Source organism: Nipponia nippon, unplaced genomic scaffold (genome assembly GCF_047370975.1).
Source record: "Nipponia nippon isolate SJK-2023a ecotype South Korea unplaced genomic scaffold, ASM4737097v1 scaffold_2, whole genome shotgun sequence".
NCBI classification, from domain to species: domain Eukaryota; kingdom Metazoa; phylum Chordata; class Aves; order Pelecaniformes; family Threskiornithidae; genus Nipponia; species Nipponia nippon.
In genome coordinates, this window is record NW_028262336.1 from 16165465 (window position 1) to 16178113 (window position 12649).

Sequence of the window (12649 nt, forward strand, 5' to 3'; positions counted from 1 at the left end):
AACTGAGTTCCTCTTTGAGCACCTCAATTACACTGATTTCATGATTAAACTTGTTCTGATTAATGGGAAAAACAGAAAGAATCCTTGGTCAAAATATTGGACAAGCTGTTTAAGCTAATGAGGGAGGACACTGGTGTTTGTGAAGGAGCTGATGATAGTGAGAGCTTGGAGGAGAAAAGGAAAACAGCTGCCTTCAGATAAGCACTAAATTCAAGCACAGGAGCAAAATGGAAGGGAGCATGCTGGTGTGCTTCAACACATCAAGTGGCAACACAGAAATGCTGCATGAATACTGATCATCTGACTCAGCTGATTAGTACCCTTAGGTTGTGTCTATACCAGGGTGTAATATAGCCCCAGGGAGCGAACCTGGATGCCCAGTCCCTGATCATCTACTCTACATAATGTATTAGTGGACTATGTTCTATACTATATTCTGGAGTGAAGTTGTTTGCAGTAGCCCACACGCAGTAACTAACTGCTCCTGAAGGACCACCAGTCGAAGAAGGCTGTCCACTAGGGTACGCTGCAGGAGCCACACGTCTAGGACACCAGGGCACAGGCCCACCAAAACCAACACGTGGTCTGGGCCACGTCTAGCTAGATGGCAACCTGGCGTTTTTGGAAGGAGTTCACCTGGGCTAATACCACTTGGCTTCTGTGCCACTGGCACCTTTTACTGTGCAGATGTCACCGTTCTGTTCACTGCATTGCTTTGCTCCTTCTGCAAATGAACACGATAGGCTGGTATGCCAGCTCTAAGGCAAGAGACGTGTTTTCAGCCAGTTTATGGGGGAGAACTACCGTTCAGAATAAATACATATTTTGGTAACAGTATGTGTGGCAAGGGCACTGCAGAAATGAATTGTAGTGTCCATTGTACTGTGGCAATGGGGGTATGCGTCTTCCTGATGGGGCTGGGGGAATGCAGAAACAATAAAGGCAATGTGTCAGGCTTTGCCAGGTCTAGTCTTCCCTAGAAACATTAAAGAAAAAAAAAAAGAGAAGTAATAAGCATCTTAAATGATGTGTTTCTTGGGAACTAACAGCAATACTGGCCATGTTATTTATTTCCTTTTTGGCCTGTCTGTTCTTCTCTGACACAAAGACGCTCAGTTTTATGTACCCTGCTCCTTGTGAGGCTGTGGTCTAGACTGGACTGATGCAGTTTAAAATTAACTCTCCAAAGTCTGTCATTTAAAAAACACGGATCATCTTATGGATCTGACTTGGGGCACAGCCATGTGAACAGTTAATCAGCACAGCTGTTTTAATTCAGGCTCTAGGGGGGAAGGTGGGAGTAGAGACCAAATGACTTAAACCAGATCTACTGCCAATGGAGCACGAAGCTGTGCCCCCTGTGATAGCAGCTGGTGGCTAAGGGAGGTATGGCTGTATCCACCTTACTCAGCCAGTAACTCCAGTCACATTCCTTCCGTTCACAGCTTGCTTGTTTCCTTGGGATCCTGTGCAATTCAAGCTGGATGTTCTCTTTGCCCTTAGTGATAACCCCCGTTTGGGAGCTCATCTCTGTGGGAAAGCTCATTGTTAGCATTAGGCCTATATGCGGTGCTGAAAATAAAAATTCTAAAGCACAACAGATTTGATCACTTCATTTTCTTGCCTAAAGCATACTGTGATTTCTTCCCCTGTTTGGCTCCGTGGGTGGAACAGGCATTTCAGTATACACTGCCACGTTCATTACAGGGAGTTCTTCCGTGCTAGAGATATTAACATCTTTGTTATTACTGCCAGTTCTCTCCTCCCCCGTACCAAGCGGTTGCCTGAGCAAGAATTCCTTTTAAGGACAGACTCCCAGTAGTAGTATTCTGCTCCTCAAAGTGAAGAAGATCTCTTCAGAGGTCAGTTCCTTCTGCTTTCTCAGAATCCTGCCTCCCCCATATTCCTTAGAAAGTCATTATTAAGGATGTCAAAACCACTTGCAAAAATATCACAGGAAGTCTAGAAATCAGTGTCATAATTACCTCTTTGTAATCATTAACAACTCAAAACCATATCGTTTGAGTTAAAAAGTTTTATGCAAGAAAAAATGTTTAACATTTAATACAAAATCAAAGTTTGACATAGCTTATTTTTCAAATGTCATCCTTTTTCTGTTCATCAACTGACAATTAGAAGATCACAATTAAAAAAGTAACCCTAAATACTTTTAAAAGCCTTATAAAAACATTCATAAAGTGCCACCCACAAAAGCACCTAAACAAGAATCTGAGAGAAATACCTATTAGGATGTTAATTTACTTAATTGCTGCTGAGGACTAAGCTGTCAGACAGCAGCATCATTTCTGGAACTGCCAATTTCACAACCATACAACCCATCAAAAACACCGTTCCGTAGACGTGGCCCCAACAGAGCATCAGCTGGGCCCGCAACATGTACGCAGAGGCACCCAGCACAGTGTTGTGGGGTTTTAAAATAAATAGATGCTAACACCACCTAAACCCAAGAATACTGGCAAGTGGGAGATGTGGATTCTAAGGGGACTGATCATCCCAGGCTGTGGCCTTACTGCGAGGGCAAAACCCAGGCAGCTTGTACAGAAAACAGGTACGGATTTTAGCTGGGTTTTACTGGGATAAAAGTCACTCCCCGCTAGAAATAACAGAAAAAGGCACTGATCCTTGGAACGTCTCTATGTTCTCCTCTCTGGCCTTGAACGTACCGTACTATTAGCACCTTTCTTTTCCCCATCCCCAGAAGAGGGGCTCAGAACCACCGCACCACAGTGAACATGCACTAGTTTGTTCGGCAGCGGCCTCCCTCTTTGCTCGACTGTCTGGGCGGTGCTCACAAACAGATTTACCCAGAAGAAAAGGGGACAGGCTCTGAGGGCTCCCTCCCCCAGAATTCACACCCCGTACGAGGTGTCCAGGGAGCAGCTGTGTGTCTTCCCAACACCAGGTAGCTGCCTATGGTCCACACGGCCTTCTCCTCTCCACCACCTACTCGGTATGGTGCTTCTGGTGGCGCACCAGCTGGGGCTGGAACCGAAAGCTTTCCCCACACTGGGTGCAGCGGTACGGCTGCTCCCCAGTGTGGATGCGGGTATGCTTGATCAGGTTGGAGTTGCCACTGAAGCCCCGGCCACACTGGCTGCATTTGTAAGGTTTCTCACCAGTGTGGGTACGAGCGTGGTTAATGAGGTCAGAGCTCTGCCCAAAACGTTTGCCACACTGCCCGCAGGCATAAGGCCGGACGCCGTCGTGGGCTCGCTGGTGCTGAAGGAGGTGGGAGTGTTGGCTGAAGCTTTTCCCGCAAGCTGGGCACTTGTAGGGCCGCTCGCCTGTGTGCATACGCTGGTGTTTGATGCAGGTGGAGCTGTCGCTGAAGATCTTTCCGCACTCGCTGCACATGTAGGGTTTGAGCCCGGTGTGGATGCGCTGGTGCTTGAGGAGGTTGGAGCTCTGGCTGAAGCTCTTCCCACACTCGGCACAGGTGTAGGGTTTCTGGCCCGTGTGGACCCGCCGGTGCTGGATGAGATGGGAGCTCTGGCTGAATCCCTTGCCACACTCCCCGCACAGGAAGGGGCGCTCCCCGGTGTGCATTCGCTGGTGCTGGATGAGGTGGATGCTCCGACTGAAGCCCTTGCCACACTCAGAGCAGATGGTGGGCCGCTCTGCACGATGGACTCGCCGTGAGGCTGCTGCCACCCTCCTCTCCTGTCTTTTCACCAGGCTGATATCAGAGCAAGGCAGCTTGGCCTCCTCTTCCTCCTCACAGTCACCTTGCTGTGCCTCTGGGGAACCGTGCTGACTTCCATGGCTGTCCCCCAAGTGTTCCTCTCCTCCTCTGGACCCTGCTGCAAATATGTCCTGCTGATCTGTGCTTGCAAGGTGATCTGGAAGGGGACCTACCTCACCACCTGGAAAAAAAGTACGACTCTAACTGTGAATCTCACTGGGAAGCAGCACAGCAAAGAACGGGCAAGCTGTTCTCCTAGGGAGCCTGGTCTGCACCAGGTAGGAGAAGCACTAAAGGGAAGACTGGGAGCAAATGGAAACCTAGCTGCAGGAGAGGCTGTATGGCGTCATCATGCGACCCAGAGCAGATGTGCCACGCGCAGCAGAGCCAAGGGCAATGCTACAGGTGTCTCCGTGCCCCCAAGAAATCTTCACATTTTGTCTTCTTAATATTCTGTCTTCTTATACACACTCTTAACAGCAGGCTGACAAAGGCAGGCTGTCTGCCTGCTCTGAGGGGGAAAGCGCAGGTCTCCATACGAGCTGCATGGAATAAAGTGGCTTAAACTGAGGCAGCTCAAAGAGCATTTTGTTTGTGTTTATAAACTTATCTAACTTATTCCTCACCCATGTATGTCTCCTCCAAGGCCTCATGATCTTGTTCTTCTTCTTGGTCCATCTGTGCAGTTACGTCAGGTTCAGCAATCAGGAATCCTTATGAAAGCAAACAAAAGTAATCTTAGTTGAATATTCAGCAAAAGCTTGTCATATGTCTTAAAATCTACTGTCCCTGCTGAATATGGGGAACAAGCAGAGTGGTTGCATAAAAGAATGGAATCAACTGAGCAAACATTTATGGACATCCTGAGCACTACTGAGGTATCTGGTGTCAGGTACTTTCTCTTTCCTTAAAGGAGATTCAAGGTTGCCCCTCTTCTGATAAGTGATATACATTAGGACATACACCAGACGTGCTGGACTCAGAATTGGTTGACAGCAGTCATAGATACATGTGTAAGCAAACAACAAAACCCAGCCATATTAACAATTCTTTAATAATGACAGCCACAAGACTCTCCTAAGATTATTTTAAATGGAAAATGACTCTTTGGTCACCAGAACCTGATTTTCTTACTTGCTACTTCATCTCTTCTTTCTCTTCCAAGACTCTCAGGCTGAGGCAGCAAAACGCAAGAAACCAGGCAATTTAATGTCTTGTCTGCTCCGGCCGGATTCTGTTAGTTCCCTGCCTGGCATCCCTACCGAGCTCCAAAAACTGCCATGAATGCAACTGTTGGGCAAGGTGCTCTTACAAACGCCATCAGCACCAAAGACAAGAATTTTTCCTTCAGTATTTACTGTTTTAAGGCCAAACCCAGCCAAACAGTAGGCAACAGCAGTTAGCATCAAGAGGGCAGGCATTAGCAGTTGCTGCACAAAAAAAGCGGAAGAACAGAGAAAATACAATGGTAAGAAAAAATCCCACTTTGTTTTAAAAAGTAAGAATCAAAGATGGCAGGGAAAGGATACCAGCTGGATGAATCTAGGATCGGAGACTGATGTGCATCACAGCTAAAGCCGAGATCACTTACGGGAATATTTTTAAAGCATTTAAGACATTACTTTGTTTTCCCCCTTTTAATCTTTATAGTTACTTTGTACTAGTTTGCATCACTTCAAAAGTATACTCCCTGAACTCTGCTTCAAGCTACCAATCTCTCTGGACAACCAATACCTCTGGACAGCTACCCAAGCTCCAGACAGAATTGACTAACTGGACAGATGGGCTCTGGTGCAAAGAAACACTGCAAACTGATGGGTGCCTGGTCCTGGACCACTTCATCCATCACCAACAGCTATTTAATGGCAGGTAATGGGTAATGAGGGATTAGACAGTGTCAGAATCAAGGAGACAATGCAGATGAAGGGAACAGTTTTGGACTTCATTTTCCAGTGACTATAAAACTACCAGACTTGAAGTCTTTGATCCTATGTGGCAAAGCTGGACAGAAAGAAAGGGAGCAAGCAAAAGAGAAAGACTGCAATCTTAAACTGCAGAACCATAAGAAAAAAAGAATCAGATAAGCAAAAAAGAAGCCTTAGCGAAAAAAAAAAAAAAAGCCTTAAAAGTTAATAATCTGAGTCCCTACTTTGAATATTTGCTGAATGCTGAAGTGGAACACCCCTGCAGATGGATCCTTTCTGGCAGTTCCAAGCTGATACACAAAGGGAGGTTTGCTTTCTGCAGCCCTACAGCTCTCAGGACTTTGCCGCTACCGAGAATTTCTGCTGCGAGTTTGGCAGTAGAAGCCGACCAAGCTATTCACATGCTGCAATATGTACCAGATGGCCCACCCCCGCTCTCGGGCAGGAGTTAAAACCCTGTCCATGCAGAGACCTTTCCCCCAGGCAGCTAGCCACAAACAGCAGGGTTTCTCTCTGAAAGCTATCAACAAACAGGAACTCTGGAGGAGCAAATCCCTCAGCAATTCAGAGGTGGTAGCAGCATCTGACAAATGTCCAATAACAACCACCCCAGGAAAACATCTAAGCAAGCAGACAAGGTAGAATGAAGAGGTCCCTTCTGCAAAAATTCCGTAGCTCGGGTTGCCATTGATGCGTTGCTGCTGCGCTCAGATTTGCTATGGCAGCTCAGCAGAGAGCAGATAGATAGCCTTTATACAATTAACAGGCTGGTCTGGAGTAAGGAAAGGCTTTCTGCCTTTCCCACAATCACAGTCAAATCTCTGTGAAAGGAGGGGACGAACCTCATCAACAGAGGGGACATTCCCTCAGGGATTTCACCTGTGACTGGCAGAAGAATATATCCTTGGCCGTATTGGGTTATTGCTTGAACGTGGAAATGGAAACAGGAAGCATCTATGTACGTGGGTGTCTGGGGTTACTGTAGGCAACATCCACAGCTTTCCTACAGCCAGATATGAAGGGTATCTAATTTGGACCTCCAGCAGGGGCTCTGCAAACACACCATACTGTTCCTGGGGCCTTGGCTTTAGCATTGTGATAGCGTATACAGATTTTGTAGCTGGGTCCTACAATTCATGTTCTTTACCTTAGCTATTTGCAAACAGCTACTTATTTTCTCTTCCGACCACTCAGCTCTGCATTCCTCCTGCAGTTGTACCAAGCTGTGGAGGTCATGGGACTCATCGCCGTGCAGAGCACCATACTTTCAGCTTCTTGTGCTCCTTGGGATCTTGCAGTCTGCTCCTGAAGTGCCGTCAGTGGCTTAAGCGCTCTCCACACGGTCATGCCAGGCACGACAGCACAAACCTGCAATTCAGAAGGCGGCGTTCAAATCTTCCTCTCCCCAGCTGTTATCTGGGATAGATAATGCTTGCAGTGAAGTCAAAAGGTAAAGACGTTTTTATCACAAAACCCAGTTAATTATGCAGCTGTACAAATCTGCCCAGCACGTATTGGCCTTGTCCCGGGTGTGACGAGAACCCCCTCACCTGTACTGTCAGATCTGTTCATAAACTACAGCGCTTGTCAGCGACTGCCGTCCTGCCCAGCTCTGCGCCCAGCCTGGGACGCTGGGGGGACACTGGGAGACAGGCGCGGGGGGGGGGGGAACGGGCAGGGAGGCGCGCAGGCCGAGCGGCGTGGCTTTCGGGAACAAGGATCTTCCACAGAGCAGGGGCAGGGGTGCAAAGCTGCCTGTCTGCAACAGCACTGGGTGGAAACCGGGGAGAGAGATGTATTTGCTCTGCGGCAGGTGAAAAGGGATGGAACGGGGGGGGGGAGGGGGACTGCATTACAGGTGTGGGATGCAAGCTGCCAAGGGGCAACTACAGCAGAGCGGGGCTATAAAAGGGGCAAATCGGCCCTCCCCTTCTCCGCGCTGCATTTCTTCTCCTCCTCCGGGTAACTCCTTCCTCCGCAGTGCCGACAGACAAAGGCTCCGACACGGGTTGAAAGCTCGCCTGTCAGCGCCGTCGGCCTCCCCCGAGGGCCGGCACGGACCCCCGCGGGCACCCCCGGCCCTGCCCCTCACTGCCGCCCCGTCCCCCGGCCCAGCGGCTGCGGGAGGCCCGGCCCCGCCGTGCCGTGCCGTGCCGTGCCTACCTGCAGGGCGCCCGCTCCCGCCCGGCGCCCGCCCCGCTGCGCGCCGGCAGCAGCTTCCTGCTCCGCGGGCAAAGGGCGCTTCCTGGGCGGAGCGGGAGGCGCCGGGCTCCGAGCCGGGGCCGGGGCCGGGGCGGCCCGGCGGGGAGGCCCCCGCAGCCCCCCTGCCCGGGGCACCCCGCAGCGCCGGCCGGACCCGCGCCCCGCTCCCTGCGCTCCTTGCGGGGGGAGCTACGCCGCCCCGGGCCCCTCGGCTTGGTAGCCTGCGGCTCTGCCCGCCGGGAGGGCTGCCAGGCGGGAGGAGGGGCGGGTTGTTCGCGTTTGTAGCTGCTCCGGAGCCTTACCTCCATCACCTCTCAGCTGGCTGCTGCCCGGAGGCAGGTCCCCGCGCACCCCTGGGTTTTGAAACGGCACCGGTGTTGTGCGGCCCGTGTGCGGAGACGGGTGTTTGCTGACGCGCTTTCCCTTGGCGCCGTCAGGTGCTTTGACATCGAACTGTCAAGCTTAACTCCGGAGCCGAAGGGAAGCAGCTAAGTGGGGCGCGTAGTGCTTCTCTGCGGTGGAAAACGGGGCACGCAACAGCAGGCAGCAGCTCCTTGTCAGGACACCGGGCCGCGCGGGGTGGGAGCGGAGACAGGAGGTCGCTCTGTTCTGGAATTACTGTCTGTCTCATTTGCAGTTTCCCCAGGGGAAAGAAATGTACACGTGGTTTTACAACGCAGTGCCTGCTGTCCTTGATTTCTCCGTGTAACTCATACCTGGAGGGAAGAAGGTAGATGACTCTGCACGTTCTCATGAAACGTGGTAGGAAACCTGAGAGCTGAGGTGATAAATGAGTCCTTCCCTCATTTATAAGAGGAAGTTCTCCCTACACAGTAGGTGACGTAGGAAAGGGTTAACTTAGGCCTCGAAGTTCTGAACTTAAGCCCATGCCCGGAGACCCCTTCAGGGCACTGGAGCACAACTGCCTGCCTAGAGAGCTGCTGCATCTGCACACCGGCAATTCCCAGCATGGCTCTGGACGTCTGCTGTTTTCTTGCCGTGGTGACATTTGGGTTTCCCTGCCACCTTACAAGGGGACCGGGAGTGGGTTTGAACACCTACACAGGCAGGAGGCATTGGATGTGCTTCACTCCACGAGGTCATAAGAAACAAGTGGCTTTTCACCTTGGCCCCTGTATCCCAGCTGATAAATACACTGCCTGTTTGGGTGGTGGTTTTTTTCAAGCCACCGCTTGCTCCAAGGTGATAACATAGAAGATTACTCAGCCTTTCGAGGAGCTCAAACACCCAAATACAGAGTACGTGCTTAGCAGTGGTACAGAAGAGGCTGGCCATGAGATGAGGACTCCAATGAGGGCACAGAAAGGAGTGGTTTTCCAGGAATCTGGAAATCTTTCCTACTAACAAAGTGAAAAACGCTCTCAAAGCCTCCTGATTCCCTTTCCACTTCAAGCTATTCTTAGCAGGGCACAAGTGGTTTGAATTAGTCAGAAACCTCAGTGACTGTGTGCCCTAAACTGTATGGGAACTGCAATAAGAGAGGAATGAACGGGGTTCAGTTTTGTCATGCTGAGGCTTTGTTTGTCAAGGTTTAAGCATCAATTTGCATCAAAGACTTTCTCTGTTGGAGAAGTGATGACTGATACGGGCTCATTAGACTCACAGTCTGTAATTTCCCTGGCTGTGGACAGATGGAGAAATGGTTGTCAACAAAATAAGATGGGAATACTGAAATAGAATGAAAGGGAAAACACAGCCCCACCAATTTACAAAACAGTACAACTGACAGCCCACTGCTGTATCCTTTTCACGCTTGTAGCGTATAGCGCATTTGCTTAGACATGTGGAGGGCTGAAGATCAATATGTTCACAACCAAAGTACAAATGTATGCAAAAGAATGAAAGAGGCAATTAATCCTGGTTGCTGGATCTCCATCCTTGGAGGTTTTTGAAACTTGGCTAGACAAAGCCATGGCTGACCTGGGCTGGTGCTGGCGATAGTTCTGCTTTGAGCAGGAGGTTGGACCCCAGAGGTCTCTTCCAATAAACATTTCTGTGATTCTGTGACCAAGATCTGGGCGATTATGGGTTAACATACGTGTAGCATCCTGCAGACAATTCAATAGTTAAAAGTTGGTAAGTTGGAAGAAATCTTCCAAAAAACGTTTGGCTGTCTTAAAAATGCATAAAGCAATAAAGTGCACTAATTGGTTAATGTGAACATATTTCAAGGGAAAGGGAAAGAAGCAAAATGTCTCCAGGTTGATAAAAATGGTAAGCCAGCATTTACTGGATCACTGTTAAAATGCAACTGCCTGAATCTAGACAGATGCCCTTAGAAAAGTTCCTGCATTTCAAAATAGCTGTACGAGTCCAGAAACGCCACCATGTCAAGCCTTGGCTCCATTTTTTACTACTTCAGAGCAATTTCACTGTTTGATGATTTTGAACTTCAGCTGGCTAATGATTTGGAAGTCCCCTTTCTGTATTGTTGTTTGTTTGTTTGTTTGTTTTGACAAAGCTGATGTATCAGTTTTAAAAGGTCCTATGCTTTTAGTGTTAAAAGTATTTTGTCTTTAAAAAGCCCACAATGCTTAAATAGTTGAAATGACCAAAGGTCCATGTCTAATGAAGAGCTCGTTGGAGAAAAGCAATGAAAAAGCCCTGCTGAGAATGACAGTAGATAAGGAGGGAGAAGTACTACGTATGGGAGTAACTGTTTTTCCATTTTGCAGTGAGCTCTAGCAAACCTTCAGCTTTACTGTTCTCTTGGTATTGTAGTGCCGAAAGGAATGCCATACCTGCCCAGCAGCCTTTACAGTAATTCATTTGCACTCAGCCACACTGCCACCTGCACAGAAGGAAGGAAGATTACTAAAGACATTGGAAGGATTGCGGCTGCCCAGTGAAGAGTGTTTCTTAAACTTACGTATTGATCAACCATTTTCATCTGCACTGAAAGAGCTTTCGGTGCGGAGTGATACATTAATCACTCATATGTAGAGCACTGCCACTCGGGACAGCTGCTAAAAGAGAAATAAACGACGAGAGCTGTTTGCTGTCTTACTCTTCTTCAAGCCCATTTGACAGGAAACACTATTCGAAGTATTTCAGTTCCATCAACACATGCGGTTTTCCATAGCCTGGATAAGATTGCTTGTTAACACTGCAAAAGTTAAGTGCAGTGCTTTCCAAGAAGATAATGACATTCCTTGGTTTGGATTTGAAGTATTTAAAGCTTTTTTTTCCCCTGCAAATAGTTTCTGATATGGGAATTACAGAATCACAGAGTGGTTGAGGCTGGAAAGCACCCCTGGAGATCGTCTGGTCCAACCCCCTGCTGAAGCAGCGTCAGCCAGAGCAGGCTGCCCAGGACGACGTCTAGTCGGGTTCTGAGTATCTCCATGTCTCCATTACATTTCAGGGAAAAGAATGGCAGGAAGGAAACTCACACCAGATTGACTGAAAAATTGGAAAGCAAGCAGTTGCTGTATCAATGCTAAAATGCAGCTGCCCCAATCTAGGCATGTGCTCATGGAAAAAACAAGCAAACAAGCAAACTGCCAAACAGCTTAGCAGCATCGCTGTGTCATGTTCCATTTTTTAGTCGTTCAGGGCAACTTCATTGTCTTTCAGGGATATACATTCTTCAGCCTACAATATGTGCCAGTACTCTGGGAGGATTCTGGCTTAAGGCATTCATATTGTGTCTTGGTAGTAGTTGCTGCTTTGAGCATCTTGCATTGAACCAGATCTGTTCTGTTAGCAGCCTTAAAAGTGGAGGCAGAAAGAAAAGCTTTCTGCCAGGAGACTCAAGGACACCTGTGACTGACTGGGACTAAAATGGCCATCAAAGCTGGTACAAACACATGATCAGGGCAGCCCAGGAACAGCAACCCTTTGTTGCCACAAACTTCTTGCTAGGTTTGATTCAAGCTTACCCCGCCTGGATAAATTACAGATTTTCCAAATAGAAATTTAAAAAAAAAATGGGTGCGCATCCATGGAGCTGCTCTTTTTAACATGTTCTTTTTGTTTACAAATGATGATACGCACTCCCTTCTTGAACAAATCGACCTCAATGTGTTTGGCCAATTACACATGAGATGCAAAATCAAAGTTATGTTTGTGTACCTGATTCACCACTTACTTTGGCAAGTAACATGTAGCTGAGGAGATTCACTCTGTTTGATGTTTAATCTGCCCTGTAAAACACAGTAATCATTGGGGGTTTGCCTGGGTACACTCTTGTAGACCAGCAGTCTGTAGCTGACATGCATGACGGTTAGTGTAAGGAACCTGTGATGGACCCTTCCCTCACCCAAAACGGAGAGTAGCTGTCGTTGTGTGATTTTTAAGACTCCCTAAGTAAAATAGAAAGAGATAAGGAAAAAAGCCCTTGTACAGATAAAGGAGTGTAACAGCTGGGGGAGGAAGATCAACCAGTGAGTAAGCAGAGGCATTCCAAGCATCGAGTAACTGGAAAAAAATTTGAGCGAGGACTAGAAGAACAAGCAAACACACCTGCGTGAATCTCTGTGTGAATTCACTGGAGACAACCCCCAGGCTCCTAAGGCTCCTGAGACAGCTGGCCAACGGACCAGTGCAAGCCTGTTAACGGAGGCTGCGTTTTATGTACTTACCTACGTACCCAATAAAACTTGTCAGTTAAAGGAGTGACTGCCTTTATCTCAGTTGCTGATTGCTTAATTACCCGTGACCTGGATTTATTGCTTTGGCTGTGCTCTTACAAAGCCAAGTAAGGGCTAAGAACGGGAGAAACCCCAAAGACTGAAAAACAACTGGGAAACTGCATCGAGGAGTCTTTCAACAGATGCTGAATTTTATCACATCTTTA

General features: G+C 48.3%; 1 protein-coding gene and 1 long non-coding RNA gene across 3 annotated transcripts; one reads left to right on the forward strand and one right to left on the reverse strand.

Moving 5' to 3' along the window:
- Positions 1-1756: 1756 nt before the first annotated feature.
- Positions 1757-8483, reverse strand: LOC104015003 (uncharacterized). Of its 2 annotated transcripts, none has more exons than XM_087757522.1 (4): positions 8133-8483; positions 6776-6996; positions 4330-4416; positions 1757-3884 (listed from the first exon to the last, which is right to left on the reverse strand). In XM_087757522.1, exons 3-4 carry the CDS (start codon positions 4379-4381, stop codon positions 2965-2967), a joined length of 972 nt encoding a protein of 323 aa, XP_087613648.1. In that variant the 5' UTR covers positions 4382-4416; positions 6776-6996; positions 8133-8483; the 3' UTR covers positions 1757-2964. The 2 variants fall into 2 exon arrangements, with proteins under 2 accessions (XP_087613648.1, XP_087613647.1); XM_087757521.1 differs by having other exon boundaries at positions 7792-8483.
- Positions 8045-12468, forward strand: LOC148055667 (uncharacterized). The gene is made up of 2 exons (XR_015704725.1): positions 8045-8165; positions 8468-12468. It is a non-coding gene; the product is annotated as an uncharacterized LOC148055667 (long non-coding RNA).
- Positions 12469-12649: the final 181 nt, after the last annotated feature.

Coding starts and splice junctions, on each gene's coding strand:
- LOC104015003 (XM_087757522.1), bottom strand. CDS start 4,381: ATGGACCAAGAAGAAGAACAAGATCATGAGGCCTTGGAGGAGACATAC. Junction 3,885..4,329: donor CTTGGAGGAGACATACATGG/GTGAGGAATAAG, acceptor CTTTTTTTCCAG/GTGGTGAGGTAGGTCCCCTT.